The 22,610-nt window shown below is 37.5% G+C and overlaps 1 protein-coding gene across 1 annotated transcript in view; it reads right to left on the bottom strand.

Annotated features, from left to right (window-relative positions):
• The window catches only part of Npffr2 (neuropeptide FF receptor 2), a 53,107-nt gene that overhangs the window by 4,932 nt on the left and 25,565 nt on the right, over positions 1-22,610 (bottom strand). Inside the window, exons 2-3 of the mRNA XM_057772999.1 lie at positions 4,071-4,405; positions 418-517 (exon numbers count right to left, since the gene is read on the bottom strand). Of these exons, the coding sequence (XP_057628982.1) occupies positions 418-517; positions 4,071-4,398 (428 nt within the window). The 5' untranslated portion in view covers positions 4,399-4,405. The remainder of the gene's footprint in view (positions 1-417; positions 518-4,070; positions 4,406-22,610) is intronic.

Raw genomic sequence — 22,610 nt, 5'->3', positions numbered from 1 at the left:
AATCAACGTTTATTTAAAGTATAATTGACAGAATACAGACCATTGTTCCACATCAGTTTATTTCTTCAAACAAAGAGGGTCCAACTGGCCATGGTGTATAGATATTGCAAAGAAGAACAATCTACCAGTGGTTCTAAAATTAAATACCTCAGTTCATATTCCCAAGCTATAGCTACATGGAAAATACTAACACTTTAAGATTTTAAAAATTTACACATAATTACATGAAAATACAAAATTATATGAGTTATGTAATTTGTTTAAATATTCAGTGAAGCAATACTTTTGTGGTAGTACTCTGCATTGTAGTAATATGAACAGGTGGATAGCTATACCAGTATATTCAATATCATGGAAAATCTATAATAACTTGACAAATCAATGCTGTCTGGGACTCAGGATTTGGAGTTGACCTACCTGTCCACGGCTATGGCAACCAAGGTAAAGACAGAAGCCGAAACTGATATCCCCTGCACCAGCCCACTGATCTTGCACATGCTGCTTCCAAATGGCCACCCTGGATGGGAAATGGAATAGTCCTTTGAGAAGATTATTTTAATTCACTATACTGCAAATATGAACAAAAAGACAATAAATGAAAGCAGCCGCAGAACAATGTGTCCAGGCACTGTCTCCTGGTAATTTCTCCTGACAGAGCGTTTCATTAATGTACTGTTCGCAATGAAAACTAGCACAGAGACTATTACATCCGAGACACAATAAGAAATACTTCATACCTACTGCTATATTTAATCCCCAGGGGAAGATTTGTTTTCTAACTCCTAGTATCTCTTGAAAAGGTAAAAAAACAAATACACACCTTGCCCCAGCCAGGTAGCAGCTTAAAATGATTGAAACCCAGGTAAGTTTCTAGAGTGCAAACCATCAAACCTTTGCTTTAAGTGATTAAAGTAGGCAGAACATTAATTTTCTAATTTGGAAATACACCTTATAAATTGTGAGGAACTGAGAATTACATATGAAACAAATATACACAATGTGCAATTTACATAACAGTGACGTTCAGAATAAAGACTTCTGATCAAGAGTGGAAGTATGGGTTGCTTACCCAAACCTCAGTGACTAGAAAAACAAGCTGTCAGAGCAGTCTGACCTTCTGAACACCCAATTGAAAAAAAAAAAAAAAGATAGCTTCTCTCAGATTTTAAAATTTATTTTTCAAAAAATCCTCTAGTTTCTTTTTAAAAATCAAACTACTCATATCTAATTCCAATTAACCCAAATACCACAAGGGTGTCTATTTTAGTAGGCAGCCCTACTTAGATTTGCCTTTTCTTTATTTCACTTTGCTTTTTGAGACAAGGTTTTGCTATGTTGCTCAGATTGCCCTCAAACTTGCGATTTCCCTGCTTCAGTCTCCCAGGCAGTCTAGACCATAGATTCCCCAGTGAGTCTATTAAACACATAGGACCTCACACTAAAACACAGTGCTAGAAATTCTTAATGTTAGGAAGCCTCAAACACAAAATAAAGGGGCTCTAAGAAAAGACTATTTAATAAAATTCACACAAAAATAGAATTAGCACATTACCAGTGATGTCAGAAATATAAAATGATAGTACAGAAACATACAGAATATAAACAAAAATAGGCCGAGTGATTTAATGGAAATGAAGAACTCAAGATGAAAGTTGAGAAAACCCTTCTCTGTCCCACAGTATTGGGAATTGAGCCCAGGATCCTGTATAGGCTAGGTAAACATTCTGACAATGACATACATACTTAGTCCTTGGATTTTTAAAAAAAGATTTATTGTAATTTTAAAATTATTTGTATGTGTGTGTATGCATAGGTAAATACAGGTGATGTATTTTCAGATGGCCTCAGAGGCGAAAGAGAGCATCAAATCCCTCCCAAAGCTAGAGTTATAGGTAGTTTTGAGGCAACCACCAAGGGTGCTGGGAACTGAATCTAGGTCATTATGACCTGTTCTTAAGCATTAAGCAATCTATCTAGTCCCAAACCTATGGATTTTTTTATTTTATTTTATTTTTTTTGTTTTTTTTAAACCTATGGATTTTTATGTTGATCAGGAAGAACTTTAATTTGCAATCCTCAAAATATATTGGCTTTCAGATTGAAAGGAGTAGTTTGTATCCAGTGCAATAAATAAACCATAGAAACCAACTTCCAGCCCCAATTTCATAAAATTCAGAACATTAAGGATAAAGAAAACTTAAAAAGCTTTTAGGAAGAAAAATGTGCAACTCAAACAAAAGACAGAAAGAGTCAAAAATGTTCAACAGTAACTCAGCGTTTCTGAGAAGTAACAAAAAAGTAATCACCTTCAAATTCTGAGAGAAAAATTTTCCAATCCAGAATTGTTCACATAGCTAGCTGTGATCAAGCGTGAAGTGAAACAAAGACATTTGGAGATGTGTCAGTTCTCAGAAATGTTTTATCCCGGTGTGCTATGTCTTATGAAGGAATAAAGTAGGAAGAAAATGTGGTATCAGAAAACAGAGTATGAAGTACAAAGGGAAGTGGAGAAGATTACGAGGTTATCAGTGGGGAGACAGCTAACAATAGCGGCAATTCCTATTGTAACCAATAGAGGAGGTGAAAGGCTTGAATGCATGTTTGAGTTTATGTGGTATAGTGGATTACTAAAATGGAATTTCTGTCTTATGTAGCTTAGAAAACAGAAAATTACATTAGTTGTATGTTACTTAGATATATGGTCATAATTACCAAAAATAAAGACAGGAAATGCTACAAGTGGCCTCCTATCGGGAAACAAAATCAAGAGTACAGTGGAGTCATTTATGCACAAAATATTAATCATTTAATTCAAAATATGGCAGTAAACTGAGTGTCATGAGAGGATAAGAGATTTGAAATAGCTTCTTCTACTACAGATAACTTCAATATGTTGCAATTATTTCATTATTTTTCTATATAGGTAGGAATGTGAACATCTCAAGTGTTGTTTCTCAATTGACACAACAGTACTAAATCAACACTAAATGAAAACCCTATAGGGACCAAGAAATACACCATCCCTGCACCTCTAGAACATATGAGGTGGCCCAAAGGAATGATGACAACAAAGTTTTTGCTCCCAAACCACATATCTATTTGATTATTACAGGTTTTGCTTAAAATGGTCATCTTGTAAAGATAGATAGTTCCCTGGAACACTCCTGGGAACTCAATTGATGGAGGAAGGTCATTGGTTAAAAAATAAAGAAACTGCTTGGCCCTCATAGGTTAGAACATAGGTGGGTGGAGTAAACAGAAAAGAATGCGGGGAGGAAGAGGAAGTGAGCTCAGATGCCATTTCCTCTCCTCTCTGGGGCAGACGCCATGCCGCTCCTCTCCAGAGCAGACGCGATGCAGCCAGCCGCCAGGTCAGACATGCTGAATCTTTCCCGGTAAGACTGATGCTTCACAGATTATTAGAGATGGGTTGATCGGGATATGAGAATTAGCCAGTAAGGGCTAGAGCTAATGGGCCAAGGAGTGTTTAAAAGAATACAGTTTGTGTGTCGTTATTTTGGGGCATAAGCTAGCCAGGTTATCAGGAACTGGGGCGGCAGGAACACAGCCCGCAGCTCCCACTACACTCAATAAGTATGTGTAAATATTAGTTAGTCATATTGGTTAAAAAAAATACTGATTGGCCAGTAGCCAGGCAGGAAGTATAGGTGGGGCAGCCAGACTAGATGAATTCTGGGAAGAGGAAAGGCAGAGATACCAGCCAGACACAGAGGAAACAAATGAGAATACCTCACTGAGAAATAGTACCAAGCCTCATGGCTAAACATTTATAAAAATTGTGGGTTAATTTAAGTTGTAAGAGTTAGTTAGTAATAAGCCTGAGCAAAGAGATCAATTAATATAAGCCTCTCTGCATTTATTTGGGACTGAATGTATCCAGGACCAGGAGGGACAGAAACTTCTGTTTACAAATGGCATCCAACATGGGGCTCAAACTCATGACCCTGTGATTTAAGAGTCTCATGTTCTGATGACTGAGCTAGTTGAGATAGAAACTTCTGCCTACAATTTTCTCAGGTCATCTTTATACCACACATAACTCAACATACCTGCAATGATGTTATCCAGCAATGTGATAGGCATGCAGAATATTCCAACCAGTAAATCACTTATTGCCAGGTTTAAGATGAAGAAATTGGTGACAGTGTGCATGTGTTTGTTTCTTATCACAATAAAGCAAACTACAGTGTTTCCCACCATGCACAGGAAAAAGATCAGGAAGTAGGAACTAATGAAGATTGCTGCCACTTGAGGCTGGTGAAGATAATAGTTGACATAGGTGATGTTGATATCAGAGTACCAATAATGCTGTGTGTCATTGCTGCTCCAGGTGTGATTCCAGTTTTCTGAGGAGTTTAAGGCCCAATTCTTGCTCATGGTGGACCTTAAAAAAGGAGAAGTAGAAAAGATTAGTGAGAAATTGGTAGAATGTAACTTCTGTGTTGGAGTTTAATAAGAGGGGTGCTTTTCCAACATCATGAATTTTAATGAGCTCTCAGCAATCCACAAGTTTTACATGAAACTTAATTATAAATGAAGCAGTCATTTTATTAGGATTTCAACTGGAAGCATTTGAAATTATAACTTTGTGCTATACACAACAATCATTACAGTTGATTCCCTGATAAACTTTCTCTATTTCACTTCTGAACATAGTTTATCTGCCAAGACCCATACATTCTTGTAAGACAGGAGCATCAGCAGAGCTCCAGTCTATAATCTGACAAGGGATTATTTATATCAGTGTTCTGAAGATGCAAACCCACTTCAGTATTTAGATTATTAGATAAACTTATATAAACTCCTATATTCACTTTTTGTTTTATTTTGTTTTTGTTTTTTGAGAGGGTTTCTCTGTGTAACAGTTTTGGCCATCCTGGAACTGGTTCTTGTAGACTAGGTTGGACTTGAAAACACAGAGATCTGCCTGTCTCTGCATCCTGAATGCTGGGATTAAAGGCATGTGCCACCACTGCCTGACTTGTATTCACTTTTTAAGAATAATGTTAGAAAATTTAAATTTGTAGATATCAATTTAAATGGATCAACCACTGAGCTGGTAAAACCACACTTTGAAAAACATTGAGGCAATTATTGACTTCAGGTTTTCTTCTAGACCTTTGTCAATTATATGGGTATCAATGTAGAGATTCGTGTTCATCCTGTAAATATTACAGTAAGTAATAATTGATTTAGGATAATATTCCTTTTGAATAATTGATATCCAAACACCTCTCTAGTTTCACTTGCTCCTACTTAACTTTGAAGCAGTACTAATTTGAAAGTCACACATCTGGGGAAGTCATTATTCCTCTCTCTGCTGAGCTTTGTCGCAGATGACACTTCTGAGGGAAGTCACTGAATGGGTGAGATACTGTTGGTCTATTTTCTGGCTCATTCAGAGAGATATAACCTTTTATGACTTTACTCCGGGAAAGGATGCATTTGTAAACTAATCATTGAATACAAAATGAACTAGTCTTATGAAAAGAACTAAAAACTATGAGCACTAACAGTTTTTAAACAGTCGTTATCTTTTAGATTTACAGAACAATAATGTCCTGTAAACTGCAGATAATACACAAATGCAGAAAACTTGACATCTGTAAATTGCACTGATGCCCACCTATTTGGTGCACTTCCACAGAGCTCTGGACGTAGGCCTCAAGCTTACAACTCAAAGATAAAATGGAATCTGCTGATGAACCTTAATCATCTTCAGATTTCAAAATAAATCTTCTTTTCCCCAACAACTTTCCCTTGCATCACTGTTCTTAAGTGATAAGAAATGAATTACTTTTCATGATTATATTTGGTAGTAAAGAGAAAAGTAACTAGGTAGTAAACCATTAAGATAAATGAAAAAAAGGATTAATTTTAAGGACATATATTGTGTCACCCTTTTATTTCCTTTTGATTGTTTTAGGTTCTTCTTGGGTTTCTCCTCTATTTTGTAGCTGTAGCCACCTCCCCCAAAAAGCAAAAATTAGAGTCTTTTTGAGGTTGCAGACTGTATTCTTCACCAAATTCCACATCTTTTGCACAGAGGATAATATTGTGAGTAAGCTGCATAGCTTTTGATAAAGAACTCAAACCCATTGTCCTTTAGCTATCTCATCTAAAAGTTGAAAATCATATGTATACATGCTTCATAGTGTTGGTAGGCTTCATAAAATAATTGTTTCTAAAATGCATATTGTTTCCTATATGTAAAACTCAGCAATAAGTATCTTTAATGTAATTCTTTTTTTACAGTAGCACAGTCAAACAGGTAACTGAGGCAATAGCCAAATTAATTAATTTGTCAAAGGTCATCAGTAAGAAAGTAGACATGGAACTGTTCCCTCCAGAAGCCTTGTCAGAGGCTGTGGGAGTTGCAGCATGATGGAGGTGGGTCATCTTTCTATCTGTTGTTTCATTGGTTAAGTAATAAAGAAACTGCCTTGGCCCCTTTAATAGGACAGAAAATTAGGTAGGCGGAGTAGACAGAACAGAATGCTGGGAGAAAGAAGCCGAGTCAGGAGTCGCCATGATTCTCCCACTCCAGACAGACGCAGGTTAAGATCTTTCCTGGTAAGCCAGCTCGTTGTGCTACACAGAATATTAGAAATGGGTTAGATCAATATGTAAGAGCTAGCCAATAAGAGGCCGGAACTAATGGACCAGGCAGTGTTTAAAAGAATACAGTTTCCGTGTAATTATTTCAGGGCATAAGCCATGTGGGCGGCTGGGTGCCGGGGACGCAGCCCCGCCGCTCTCATTACAACAGCAGCAGGTGGCAACTTGTGTTCAGATGTCAACCCACCAGAGGAGTGATTCTCTGATGGAGGAAAATCCTGTCCAGGCAGGGCCTATGGGACCATTGACTCTAGAAACTGTTACTCCTGTCTGTAATTTCACATTTGCTAAAGTAGGTATGGTGTCTTCCCAATACCTGCACTGTAGTGTGTAATTTGATATGATATATGTGCATAATCTCATGATTGCATTTCAATCTTATGGGCACATATATCTGTGGGTGGTCAGGAAGATGACTCTCATTTATTGTATAATTTTGATATATAGAAAATATACGAGGATATGCTTCATAATTAGATCTATTGTCCCACGAGGACTGTAAGACACTTAAAGAGCCTGCTTTGTTCCTTTAACTCAACCACACACAATTAGCTCATTTTCAGCTCAGAGCAAGTTCAAACTAGACTGAATGTTTCTGTATATGAATCATACGTTAAATACTTTACAGATGGCACAAGGTCAGAGTTGCATATATGTCTAACGAAGGTTATGGATACAAAGCAACCTAAAAACACCATGCCAACCCTTCAGTTGCCAAGTCTGGCTGATAAGACCTTTGCCTCACAATCTCTCACTAGGCACTGTGCCCCATCCTCTCGTCACAGTCTTACACCAGGAACCTTGAAACCTTGCATCACCATGGAGAACGGCCGACCTTTATCATTTACCCAAGAAATGTGCTATGACCAATGAGATATAACTCTTGCAACGTTTTTTCTTTTTTCCTCAAGCCTCCTATAGAAAGTGTTTTTAAGCTAGGTGAACAATGAAGTAAGAGAGAATTGAAACAAAAGAGAACCAGAAAGAATTAGAACTTAGAAGAAAATTGGAGGACAGAAGAATAGACAGAAAAATAAAGAACATGACCTGAAAAGCATGTATGTGAATTTATTCCATACCGCTCAGATAGAAAAACATTAATTTCAGTTTTCTGTGCTGTGGAGCTTTTCTTCAAACCCTGGGTGTAGCCTTGAGGGCTGGTCTCTCAGGCTATTAATACTTCCCCTAGAATTCTTGTTCTTAATTTTACACTATAACCCACACAACACAATTCAGAGTATATAACATAGAGACTCAGTATATATTTGGCATTATTTTCCTCTCTCTTTCCTTCGCTCCCTTTCCCCCTCCCTCCCTGCCTCCCTGCCTCCCTTTTACCCTTTCTCCTTTTCGCCCTTTTCTGCTTTTTTTGTTTTAATGGGATTTACTTTAACCACATACATGCTATATTTAGAAACATGATACAAAAATGTAAAATATCTACTATGTACCTTTTATTCATATAAACTTTTGTCCAAAAAAATGACCTCAAAAACTAAGTACTAATCCTTAATCTTAAAATAATTTAGGTTCATGAAGGGGCTAGACAAGGGATAGAGTTACCAGGCTAGCCCTTTCGGGGAGTGCTTTTCTGTCATCTTTCTTGGAACTAAGGTGAACTTCTTTGTTCTTTTGCTTATTTAACAAAATGTGCCATGACTACCATATGCTAGACAGTGTTCTAAGAACTGGAAATACAACTATGCAAGAATTCAAGGAGACTGGGAATTCAGTCAATGGGCACTGAAACCACTTCACAGCCCTTGTGAAAGCCAATTTTACACCACTGTTCTTAGCTATCTCATGTCACCAGGTAGATATTACAGAACTAGTCATAACAATAACAACAACAACAAAACCTGGAAAACTTGAAGAAAGAGGGTGTTTTTTCTTTAGACTTCCTTAAAAAATGACTAATGATACTCATCAACATATCAGTGACTTGAATGAGCCTTTAGAGAAAAGACAGGGGCTCAAAAAAAAAAAAAAGAATAATTAGGAAGGTCAGAAAAGAAATCATGTAACTCTACCAGAAAAACAGAAAAGTAAGGCTAGACAAATGTTTAAAGTACAATAAATGCAGCAATGTGGAAAACTAGAAAGACAATGTGACATTGTAAGCGTGTCTTCACAATAGACGAAATCAAGATCATGTCCATGAAATGAAATAAGCCTGTAAATTAAATTACATCTCAAATGAAGAGTTTATATGCAGCCCCTTTAATTTCATAATGGCAATAAAGTTTTCCATCTTGCTTTTCATTTTTCAAATATCTGATATTCCAACTTAACTAACTTTATAACAGTGATAAAATCATAAAGAATTGCAAAAAGAGGGTTATAATAAACAAAGAGCTTTAAGAATGGAACCAATCAGCCCATACATATGAGTAAAACTCCATAAACAAGTCTAGTTTAACATAGAAAAACTTCATTTAAAAGCTTTGTGATGAAAATTAGTGAAAATTTGAGATTACATCTGCCAATTAGAATTCCTGGAAAGAAGCTGTGTTTGCAAAGACCGATGGACTGATAGAACTGCAGTGATCTGGAGAGGCTGGGATGTTCTAAGTTCAGAGATTACTTTATTTTGGGCTAGGTTTAGCCCCACAAAGAACCATTCCTTGCCCATAAAAGTTAAAAGTCTTTTGGAATCTTTTTAACGGAGACCCCTAGCTTCCACCAATCCGAAAGTTACAAACATCATTCAGCAGCAGCTGAGGCCTAGAGGAAAGTTTCTTCCATCTTGCTGCACTCACCTTTCTGATGGAAGCACCAAGGTGCCTTAAACATGTATCGGTTTATGACTTTGTTCTGTGAAACTATAAAACTCCCTCCACATGGAAACAATGAATTTTTGATAACCTTACTTTGTGTTCCCATGGCCATGGTCATCCAAATTTAGCTCTAGTCTAAACTTTCTCTGTTCCCTTTAAAGTGAGAGCTCTGATTTTTGTCTCCTCACACTTAGCAAGTGCAGTTTTTCTAAAGCGATAGCAGAGGCAGCAGGAAAAAAAATGCATCACTACAAATAGTCTGTGTTGCTGTTCTTTCATTCCTGTTGAATAGATGTGTAAATAAATTTAAAACAGCTATTATGGAGGATTGGAATTGTAAAGCTTTGTTACCCATATAAATATTGAGATTCATCCTATACTAAAGTGATCAACTTCAGGGACCTGTTTGAACATGGAATCACTTAATGCATTTTAATTGCATGCTTTCTGTGTACCACAAATGCACCAACCCTGATGCTACTACTGGCTATGAAGCTCCTGGGATTTAGGCTGTTTGAGAACCAGGGAAACACTTCCATTACTGTTCCTGACTAGAATAATCAAAGGTGCTGCAATCGGGAGGGGTTACTTCTCCTGGTCTCTTACATAATCTAGCTTCTGGGAAGACAAGAAAATAATATTCAGGAGACATAAATGGAACTAAAGACTCCAAAAATGTATAAGGAGTTACATAAGAATAAATGGCCAGGAAAGAGAGAGAGAAAGAGAGTGAGAAAGAGAGAGAGAGAGAGAGAGAGAGAGAGAGAGAGAGAGAGAGAGAGACATGAAGAGAGAAATGGGAAGAAAGGAAGTGGTCATAACCCACCCACTTAGCAGTGTAAGTAGTATTAAAGATAATCAGAATAGCTCCCCAATCCTTCTTCTCCTCCCTCCCTTGATTTTTTTTCTTTTCTTTCTAACTTGCAACTTTTCCTCCACCTTATACTTGTCAGAAGTACAACCCCAGCATGTCAAGCACGCCTCTAATAAAGAAATGGGTGTAATAATTATTAACATATGGAGGACAAGGTATTGTTCTGACCTTCCAAGCCCTCTTAAATAGTCACTGCAAATTTCTAAAAACCACAATCCTGGGTCAGGTGGTGGTGGCATGCACCTTTAATCCCTGCACTCAGGAGGCAGATGCAGGCAGATCTCTGAGTTCGAGAGCAGCCTGGTCTACAAAAGTTAGTTCCAGGACAGGCTTCAAAGAGACAGAGAAACCCTGTCTCAAAAAAACCAAACCAAAACAGCAACAACAAAATGATGGGAATCCTTAAAAAAATCAAATCAAATAAGAAGAATCTCAAAGAGAAAGCACTTGAACCCCAACCTGAATGTATTTCTACGGGCAAGCCAGAGGGAGTATGAGAAACACTGAGAACTGAGCAATGCTAAAACAGTGCTAAGGAAGGAAGACCACAGGCTTGTGAGAGCAGTCAGGTAAAGGCCTGGCACTAGCTGGCATAATTCCCCAAGATTACTATATGAGAGAGAGAGGTATGCAATGTTGGCAGCACTCTTGGGAGACACAGTGCTCTGGAAGGGCCTTGGGAAAGGAGGAAAACTGGGAGATGCCATGTGGAAGGACTAACAGCCGGCTGAGGTTAGGTGTAGGGAGCAAGAGTGGGAGGGTTTCCATGTTTAGTTGACTTTAACTGAATCTATTCTCATACTAGACACTCTGTATTATTAGAGACGATAGTCTGTGTCATTCTATCTACATACACTGCCTAAGTCACCTTCCTGGAGTTTTAAATGGTCATGATGGGTAAGAACTTTTGCTAACTCCCTACATGTTTTAAGGCACAAATTGTAAATAGCACAGGATACCAAGATGGTGGAGAGAATGACCGATGCATGACTTTTGGTCCCCGGAGCTTTGTTGTTAACGGAGCTCACAGGTGCAAAGAGCTTGTTATCTGTAACTTATAAAGGCGTGAGTGAGGTGGTGCCAACAGCTTTGACTAGGTGATGTCTTTCCTGTAGAGAAGCACCTCAGGCCAAAGGGGCCCCCTTGTTACCAGAAACTAGACTAGTGTTCTCCCGTTTGTTGCCATTTCCATGAACAACTCAGCATCATTTGACCTCATACTGCAGAGAAGTAAATATACTAGACCACTGGAGTATATTTGAATTTGCCAACCTAACTGCTGTAGTTCCATGAGATGAGCCTTTGATTAAATAAACATTCAAAGCAAGCTAGTAAATTGTATCGACTGTTATTATGAAAATGCCTCCTCTGAGGAGAAGGTCAAAGGAGTTAAGGACTACAGGGGCTCACGTGACAAACAGAGGCAAGCTAATAAGTTCAGCTAAAATTCAAAGATCTGGGGATTAAAAGGACTGGAGCAAGTAGCAGCAACCCTGAAACCATACAAATACCTAGCTTACAGGCACTGCCAAGGACCAGGGTGAATCTGGTTGCTTTGGCTTTGCCATGGGATCTTTGTTTTTTAGTCTAAAAATCATAATGGTTCCTATTTACAAAAGCACCATTAAAAATACTTAAATTCGAGCAGGGGCCCGAGTTGAAACAGTTTCTAAACGATTGTCAAAAAATGGAGATTTACAATGTCCTGGTAGGATGCTAATTTGGTTGCTCAGATAACACTGGATATTTCTGAGACCAGAAATACAGATTGTAGCTAACAACAGGAATGAAATAGTTCAATGAGTACTTTACTTATGCCTGAACACAAAATCCATCTAAGGTATCTGTTCTAATTACATATTGGAAGCCATTGCTAGCATCTCACTGAGTACTGGCCTAACCCATACAAAAGAAAGATACCAGGCAATTTTGAACCTAGGATACCAAGGTAAACTTAGAGGCATTTAAATATTAATCGAGTCTCATAGCAAAAGTTGTTCATGAATTAAAAAGTAATGCATTGGGAAACACTGGGAGATAAGCAAATTCAAGGAAGGCAATCACTACATAAAAGCAGTTTTGCTTTGAGGGCTATAGGATTGGCAATGAAACACCCAGGGGACCTCTCTAACCCCATTTCTGCATGCCCGTTTTCTAAACTTTGGCTCACAGCTGAGCACAAGAAGGCACATGGCTTGCTGCTGACCATTCCTGGATGTGCCATCATGTGGCTGTAAACCACCAGTGGCATATAATGCACAAGAGAAAAGCTTAAGCAGAAGTCACTCAAGTCTCCTTCATCTGCAGCCAGTGACCTTGCTATATAGTCACGGAAATGGGCACCCATTGAAAGAGCTCTCCTGAGAACTGAGACCATGTAAATATGTCACTGACAACCAATTTCTAAGGCCAAGTGTGAATAAGGCACATGCTTTAGCCAGATTTCTAGAGTTCATCACGTGACTCCCGTAGAGAGTAGCCTTTAGGCCTTCAAACTTGTGTTGTTGGGTTAATGAGACAGAAGGGACACCCCAAGGAAAAGATTTAATCAAACCTGACTGTGAAGATTGGGCTATTGAGGTAGAATCTGGAAGATATGATACTAAAATGAAATAAGTTGCAAGGGGACAGATACTACGTGATTTAACTTATATGAGATCCACGAAATAGCTAAACTCACAGAAATAGAAAATATAACAGGGGTTACCTGGGGCAAGAAAGGGTGGAATGCATAGATTGTTCCGTTACACAAAATTAATTAGCTATTGAGACCTGTTCTAAAGCCCATAATTAGCAAGCCTACAAGTATTGCCATGATCTGAATGTTTAATAAGACCGCTCAAATCCCTGTACTGAAATGCAGCTCTCAAACCTAAAAGTATTAAGGAGTCTTGAAGAAGTGATTAAGTCAACACAGAGCATTTAAAGGATCAGCTGCTGTATAAAGACAAAGTAAAGTTGTCTGTTTGCTTTTCTGCCCTACAAGGATACAATTATAAGGTTCCATCTGGCGAACGCAGACCTGGCTGGCACCAGATAGTGAAGCTACTATCATCTTGATCCTGGATTTACCAGGCATGAGACCCTTGAAAAGTCAATTTCTGATCCCTACACAACTTCATAATCTAAGATGTTTTATTACATCAGCCCAAATTGACTAAGACATGAACTTAGACATTTGTGTGTCATGTCAAAGTTGTATTTCTTAATTTTATTGTTCTGGTATGGGACAACTTTACGATTCCTTCTATATACAAACTTTCCACATTTCCCAGGAGACATGGCCAGGGAAGAACATCATTAGCAACGCTGTTATGCTTGTTGGTTTTGCGGCAAATCACATTCCTGCTGAACTGGAAAGTTCAACACAAGTAAGAGGTTTGTTAAAGTAGATTATAGCAAATAGCTGGAGAGCCATTTGATTTCAGGCTCTAGAAAGGCAAGCATGCTATTTCTATGCCAATTCAGCAGGGCAAAGAGAATAATCATGGCCATCTGTCTCGGATCTGGTTCCAGCTAATAGCCAATATTGGAAAAAAAAATCTTTAGATTTCTTTTCCCAGGAAAATAAAAGATTGGGTTATCATCAGTCTGTAATTTGAAAATTAGAAAGAAAAAACATATTATCCCAAATGATGCTGTGCTGGTTAGCAATGCCTGCTGTGCCTATAGCTACGTCAAACTGTTCGCTACAGCTAGATGGTCTTTTGAGGGTGTATAAGCCTGTTAATAAGACTGGATGAGAAAAGATTTACACACATAATGCTTACTAAGATTCGGAGATGATGGTTGGAGAAGCTGAGCTGGACCTTCCCCGAGCTTGCTTTTCAGCTTTTGTTCTCGACTTGCCTGCATTTCTGCCTCCTTCATATTCATTATCTGGTCCATATCCTTACCTTTGAGCTGCACATGGACAAGTTAGGGCACAAAGAAACCTGAAAAGTCCTGCTTATTTCTCATGCCACAATGAGGTATTCCACAGACCAGGCAGCTTTTTTTTACTTTCCCGAGAGCTTCCCTGAGCTCCTCAGGGATGCTAACAGTATTGTTGTGACTCTTTGGTACACAGTCGTTATCATCTTCTGTGGAGAAATTCATCTTTGGCTGATGCTGGCTCTTTGTAACCTTGTGAAATCTTACAGGTCCTGCTACAGCTTGTCAGATGTCCCCACCCCGCCAACGCCCTGGCCACACACACACCCGATTCACTTGCCTTCCAGCCACACCTCTCACAATGGCATCTTCAGGAATTACTCAAATGCATGGTCTAGTGTGCAGAAAGTTATTTGTCTCTGATTTAATCCTTTTTTAATTACTTTTGTTCAGATTTTCTGATGAAAATTATACAAAAACTTTTAACTGTGTTTAAAAAATACTAATCAATTATTCTGTCAGCATTTTACACACATTCCAAGTATGAGACAATCATTCCCACTGTGCCACTCTTTTATATGTTATATTCATTTCTATATTGAATTTTTGAACAGTTAGACTATGGAAAGACATCCACGAATGACAGATTGATTCATTTGCTGCGGTGCCTAATAATATCCATGAGTATATTCGTTGCACTTCAAGCTCCTATAACTTGAATATTTCATTACATATTTAATTAAATATTCCTATAATTGAATATTTAATTTAAAAGATTTTGTTTTTACTTCCAATTACATGTATATATGTGTGATAATATGTTTTAATGAATATGACTGTGGTGTCCACAAAAGTCAGCAGAAGACAATAAACCCCTTGTTTCTTTAGTTATAAGTGGTGGTGTACAACTTGGCATGGATACTGGGAACAAAACTCTAGTACACTGCAAATGCTCCCTTAACAGCTGAGCTGTCTCTCCAGTCCATAGCCTTTGGCTATCAATACAACACATTTGATTTTGTTTGTTTGCTTTATTTTGTTAGCAATCATTTTGAGGGAGGAAATGTCCTTTTTATTTTTCTTTTTTAAAAGAGGGCAACAGACAAAAGCTTGTTTTTTATTTTGATGACTGACCCACCCAAGCCCACAGGCAGCCCACTATGTAAAGACACTAGGGAAGCATTATTTCTTGGTCTCTCCCTCCTTAGTGATCTCCACCCTCCTTGACCTGCTCCAGGTACTATCACACTTCCATGGTCTTAGATCTGCTAGCCTCAGCCTGGCCAGTCAGAAGCTTCTTGTAGGTGGTCCTTGTCTGCCTTCAGGCTGTGGATGTGCTCCATAAAGATTTGCCTATTTATGAAGATATTACTTTGACCTTCAGGTACAGGCTGTGGTCAATCTTAGATGCATGTTATCTCCTGAGAAGTCAGCGCAGGAGCCACATCCTTCTCATTCAGGTCATCTCAGGCATTCGAGCATCATTGTGTATCTATTTAAGGGAAGAAAGCCTGCAGCATGATGTTTCTCCACGCTCCCCCACCCCGATCATGAAATGAAATTATATACCTGAAAGATGATAAGTGAGTACTAAAAAAGAAAGCCTTATCAAGGAAGTTCAGATTTGGTGGGGCATTGTGGTTAATTTCAATAAGTAACTTGATAGGACCTGGAAAGCCCTACGAAGAAGAAATAGGTAGGTGAATTCAGGCAGTCATCTCTTTGGTCTTAATGCGGCTAGCTGCCTCAAGTTCCTGCTTGAGGACTCCGACACTGGGAAGGACTGCAGCCTTGAACTGTGAATCAGAATAATCCCCTTTTGTCAAGTATGTTGCCATAGCCCTAAGTAAAGAAACTAATACAGGCACCCAAGAGTTGCTGCGATATCTCTTCAAGTTTCTAAAAAACAATCAGCTGTGGTTGATGGCTCCCAGGGCTGTGATAGAAATGGAGCTAGGCAAGAAATGTGAATTTTATCTTCTTTCAGCATTTTTACCATTTATCTTCTTATAGCATTCATCATTCCTAAGTTTCTTCATTATTCCAACATTATCTAGCATTCCTAAGCCACTTTTTTTCTCCCAGGGAATGAAATAGGTCATTAAATAGTCCATCCAGGATGCTAATCCCCTAAAGCATTATCACCTTTTAAGTGCTAACTATTTGAGAAAATTTCAGAACACTGTGATATTTTCCTTAGAAGACTGGTGATGATGTCAACATTTGGTACTTACAAAAGCTTTGTCTGCTTTAATTTCTTGTATAATAGCACTGTATTTCTTGAATGATTTTAGTAAGATTGATTTGCAAGATGAAAACAAGTCAATATATATACTGTAATAGATGATATTATTGATTAGAATAAGTTAGAAGTTATGTGGCACTGTAACTGAATTATTTTCCCTTTTATTTCCCTACTTCCTTTGGCTGTCACAGATTTTTCTTTCTTTGACTATAAGTCAATTAAACTATTGTGAGGTCTAAAGAGGTCAGTCCTCTGATCTTTAAGAAATAGAAAAGAGGAAAAGATACTAAACATTCTTGTAGATTACAGTGCAGAACTGGTAATAAAATGATAAAATTGCCTAAGTGATTGTTTATGCAGATCTCCGAGGTAGCTCTAGTCTATCAACTTCCACATACATAGAGCCTACATAGTAAGTCCACACTGATTTTCTACAATGCTTGGTTTTGTATTTCCCACTTGTGAGCATTCTTTAAAGACCTTTCGTGGCTACCATGAAATCCAAACCCATTAGTCTGATATTCAAGCTCCTCCACAGACTGGACCCAGTTGAACTCATCACTTTATCTCCTTCAATTTGTGGTACTCAACTTTTTCTATGAAGACACGGCTTTTTCTGTGAAGATTCAAACGGTTAAGAATGAATCGGTCCGCTTTTGAGCTGGAATAAAGGAGTGAAGGCACTTTAAAATGACACAAAGGTTTCAATTCCTACTATATCTGAGATTTCAAGAACAGAAACCACATTTATAAAAGATCAGGTGCATGATCATATCGTGTTTCAGAAAGTGATGCTAAATCCTACAGCTTCTTCATGAGGATGCTAATCTAAAACTATACTATAGCTTTTCCTAAAAGGAACATTCCTCCAAGAGACCTCTTTCCACACATTGTTCCCTGAAGTTCCCTCATGGCTTCAACCCTTGGCTTTTCATCTTTTGTTCCTGCTAGGCTTCCTGAGCCTCCTTATTCCCCAGGAAAAGGTGAGTGAGCTATCTGCCCTTTCCACAGCCCAATGCAAGACAATTAGACATAATAGGGAGTCGAGTCAAAGCAGGAACTCAGTTTATTACTGTGAGCATCCACTTATAAAGGTTAAGCGACATCCTGTGATATAAGGGTACCTTCAGCCAATGAGAAGCACCCAAACCCTCCCCCTGGCTAGAGGGGATTCTACCTAGTTTTTGCTGTCTCTTGCTCACTCAAAATTGAGCCAGGCTTTCCCTTGTGCTACAGGCCTCAAAGTCTGGGCTCTGAACTTGAGTCAGGCTTTTTTCTGTCCTATAGTCCTCAAGGTACAGGCCCTGAGATAATTTTGGCCCAATAGCTCCCTTGTTGACTTTACTAGGAGGAATCTGTGTTATCACCTTGAACTTTGTACCCTCAACTCATATTCAATCTTACCAAGAGAATGTCTAGCTAATCTAACACTAAAATTTTCCCCTTAAATTCCTAAATAACTTTGATTCCATCATGCATTTATTATGTCATTAATTAGGATATTATATAATACTGTATATAATATTTTAATACTTTATTTTTGTACAATTGTCTAAAACAGTGTTTCTCAAGCTTCCCAATGCTGCAACCTTTTAATATAGTTCGTGTGGTGGTGACCCCCTACTTCATAACTGACTACTGTTATGAATCATAATGTAAATATTTCCAATAGTCTTAGGTGGCCTCTTTGAAAGGCTTGTTGAACTTCTCAACCCATAGGTTGGGAACCTCTGCTCTAAACCCTTTAATTTTAAAATGGTAGTCTTTAACAACAAAACCACACAAGCGTCTGTTTTCCTCTGAACACCTATTTTAGTCTAGTCTTCTATGCATGCTTTGTATCCAATTTTAATTTTATGTTGGGAACATGGAGTTAATGGGCTTAAATAGATGCTATTTAAGAAATCATGCCATTTAGAAATGAATGAATTACATAAGATGCAAAATACTTAAATAGCTCGGAGCTGGTTGTGATAAAGCAAACCTGTAATCTCACCATTTTTGTCAACTCAGCTCAGCATGGAATTCATTCTGAGACTCCGACTCAAAATGAAGAAAAAAATGGAATAAGGGGCAAAACAGAGATATATTTTCACCATCAAGACTTTGAAGTTAGAATGGTTTTTACTTCTTAGTGTGTGAGTATAAATAGCCTAGCTCTTTTCCCTCTAAAGCAAAATTTAATTCAAACTGCTTTTCAAGTACATTACAGTTCAGCAACTGAACAGTGTAACAGCAAGAAGATAGTGCTATTTCTCTCAATATGAAATTAAATCACGGAAAACACAAAGATAGTCCTTAGACCTTCTAACAAGGTGCTTTCAAATGATAAGGACTCTTACATAAATCAACATCTTACTATTCATTTATTCAAAAGTAGTTTTCAATCACAAAATTCTTAAAGTCTACCTTATTTTCCTTTTTTAGCTTTATGATGTCCAGTGACATCATCAGGACTGAGCTCAGAGGACATTTGTATTATTTTTCATACACATTCAAAAGTTATGTCAGTTTTAGTTTTATGTTACTAGCCAGTTGGCCAATAAGAGTAGGCAAAGAAAAGGGTCGTGTAAGCCTGGCTATACTGGCCAAGTCTGTATGTGTTTTCTTCTGAATACTATTATGAATAGACTGTTTCATGACAACAGACATTGATAGACTCTTCAGATAGAGATTGATGAGCAGATGAAACAATAAGATTCCAGAAGTACTGAGACATAGCTGCTTGGTGCAATATGTTCTCTTATTTGAAAAGAGTCTTTCATATTGAAGATTTACTAATACAGTCAATGTTTTTAAGTATAATGATAAATAACTTGAGGTGTAAAACAAAACATTTTAAATTGCTGAATTTCATTGATTTATTTCTTACTGTGCTAAATACTGCAAGATAGGATCACTAGGTGATCACTGGGTAGGTAGGAAGAATGGCTTTCTAAACTCATGCAATTAGAAGTGGGATGTGGGTAGCAAGAATGTGGCTACAAGAATATCTCTTTCAAACTTTGGTCCCACTCACTCACATCTCATGGTCTCACTCACATCCTCTCTCCTATCCCTGTTTGGATTCAAAGACACTGAGTAGTTGAGACACATATAGAGTGAGCCCAGATTCTTGCGCCAAGTTTACAAAGAGTAAATAAAGTTGCCAGAACCACAGCAAATGTGAGTTAGTAGAAAGTAACATCCTGAAGAGTTAAGCTGGTAAAATGTGAGGAAATGCTTGTTACACATACTGGCTTATCTTTCTAGTGCAGGGCAACATTATTAGTTTTTACCTTCTCATCTCTTCTTACACATTGTCACATGTAAACATCATCCTAAAGACCATATTCTCAAGGCCTGTGGCACCAGTGGGGAGTTTTGGAACCTTAGGAGATGAAGGCTAGTGGGAGGAAGTGACATCCCTCACAAGGATGTGGCCGTAAATAGAGTATTGGGAACTCTGGCTTCTTCCTGTTTCTGTTTTAGCTTCTTAGCCTTCACAGGAAGAGCAATTTGCTCCAACATCCCTTATCCCTGGCCCAAAGCAACAGAATCAGATGAGTACAAACTGAAACTGTGAATTGAAATAACTTTCCTACCTTGCGTTATTTGCCATAGTTATTTTGACACAGCAATGGAAAACAAACACACATATAATGTTGCTTTGGGGGGGGGGCAGGAAGAGCCTATATAGTGTTCATTTTTGTGTTCTTCAGCACACAAAATGTTTCTTAAATCTTTGCTTAAATTAATCCCATAGGTTTGATACAATGTCAATTTCCATCATTGTAGAGGAAGCACTTATATATTCAATCAAAATTATTGAATTTCTACTTTATGTTAGCATAGGCATAGCTGGAATAAATAAGCCACATGCTTTTAAATCAGGAAACTTTATATGTATATGTAACAAAGAATTGAGACAGAGGTAAGTCAAAGGTCAAGAAAGCATAAAATAATAATTTGTCAGCTTAATCAGAAAGGTGAGAAATGACTAGTGGAGCATCAGTTATTGGGGTGCTAACCATAAGGTTATATTGGGGATCACTAAGTGACCTCAATAAACAGAAAGTAGAGCAATCTGCAAATTCAACTCCCATGTGTATATCTGAGGGAACTGTATATTTCACACAAGCATTAGGACCCAAGTGTGTGTTAGATATGCATCAGAGGTGTTTTGTTCTTCTCCAGATAAAGGTTTTATTGTCCTAGTGTTGTATTAACTTATAAAGGAGATTTTATTTCCAGGTATTAAATTATTTAAATGCAAAATTTCAGGCATCAATTTCTATCCAAAACGTAGGAGCAGAAAGAAAAGGAAAAAATGCTCAAAGGCTGAAGATTTTATCATAAAAACCTGTCTTCCACCATCAGTCAAACAATTTATTAACCCCACTATTTGAATTATCACAGTCTCATTATGAGTTGGACTCCTCTAGATTGTAATCTAGGAAGAGAAGCTGATGTGACAGAGTTGTCAGAAAAATTGGGGATAGATTAGGGGAAAGCCGGAGAGTAAAGGAAAGAATGGAAGGCGTGAAACAGCGACACATATCTGATGGCACAAAAGCAGGGGTATTGTCACAGGGGCCATCCAGACCTAACACACTGCTAAAGAGATAACTGCATTATGACTGAGGAAATAGCACTTGATAGTTCAAGTGCTGACAAAGAAGTGTGGTCAGCTTTTACATTCTACAGCAATCCTATATGCCTTAGTTATAATAAACATCCACCATAAAAGTGTATTGTAGATATTTAGAGAACAGTGTTTATGTATCTAGTTCTATATACACTGTATTTAATATAAGTAGTTGTATATACAATTATATACATATATACAGTTAATATACATTGTTGATGTCACACAGTTTTAAGGACATTTATAATTCTTTTTAAGCATCTACTTTTAACATGATATAAGAAGTCATAGCACGCCGGGCGGTGGTGGCGCACGCCTTTAATCCCAGCACTTGGGAGGCAGAGGCAGGCGGATCTCTGTAAGTTCGAGGCCAGCCTGGTCTACAAAGGGAGTTCCAGGAAAGGCTCCAAAGCTACAGAGAAACCCTGTCTCGAAAAACCAAAAAAAAAAAAAAAAAAAGAAGTCATAGCACTATCAACCAAGTCTTGTTTCTTTAGAAATATATGATTTTAATAAAGTTTTCCAATCTGAGAATTGAGGGGAGAACTAATTAATAGAATCTTGTCTATACATATCAGAAATTTCAATTTTCTCAAGTAAAATATTAATATATTTAGCAAGTTTTGAATATAAATGTGGTTTTGTCAGAAATCAATATCCTTTTTCTTCTATCAGTTCTTGCCTGTGTGAAATATACACCTGAACCTAAAACACTCATATAATTTTTCAAAAAATTAAGGTAGTAACAGAACAAATAAATAAATGTAAGACAAAATTATACCCCATATTTTAACCAGTTAAAAATATTTATGATAAACATATGATATTTTCTCACAATCAGTAAAAATCCAGAAGAAACACATAAGCTATATATGTAAAATCTGAATTTCTACAAGACTTTATTAGAGTAATCATATTCATGCTCTAGATGACCAGACTATGACCTACTTAGAAGACTGAGAACGTCAAAAAGCTGAAATATATACTACAACACAAAGCAAAACAGTTAAAACCTTTTTCTCTTGCTTGAACTAGTCCTTAGGTTATTTTTAGAATTATTTTTAGTTTCTGATAGCAGACAATGATTGTTCACTGGATTATCAAACAAGAACAGAGGACATTAAGGAAAACATACTTATTTATATTAACTATGTGTTTGGCATAGAGTAATTTCATATTATAATTTAGTAAGAGAAATTTCCCAGAGTGATCTTGTCAGAGCACAGCAGGACCCAGCAGTTGTGACAGAGCATCTTCTTGTTATCTACCAACAAGCAAGTTACAGACTCTGCATCTTTCAGTCTGTAAGTTGAAAAAAATATGCATTTCCATTTAATTGTTTCTTTTAGATTCTGTATTAGTGTGAAAGCAAGCACATATGTAATAAAAGTATACTATGAGAATTACCAACAGACCATTTAAACTTTAGATTTTAATTTCATTTCAAAAGTTTGGTTTACTGAAAAGTCATGGATTTCAGAGTAAGTGGCGTGGTAGTTAGCGCGAGAGTTCAGAGGCTTTGTAATTAGACATTTCCTTATGTCCATATTTGAGATTTATATCCCACAGTAACCT

This window comes from Chionomys nivalis, chromosome 6 (assembly GCF_950005125.1).
Source record: "Chionomys nivalis chromosome 6, mChiNiv1.1, whole genome shotgun sequence".
NCBI lineage: Eukaryota > Metazoa > Chordata > Mammalia > Rodentia > Cricetidae > Chionomys > Chionomys nivalis.
Note: the sequence above shows the minus strand (reverse complement) of the source record. Positions and strands in the feature narration are given on the sequence as shown.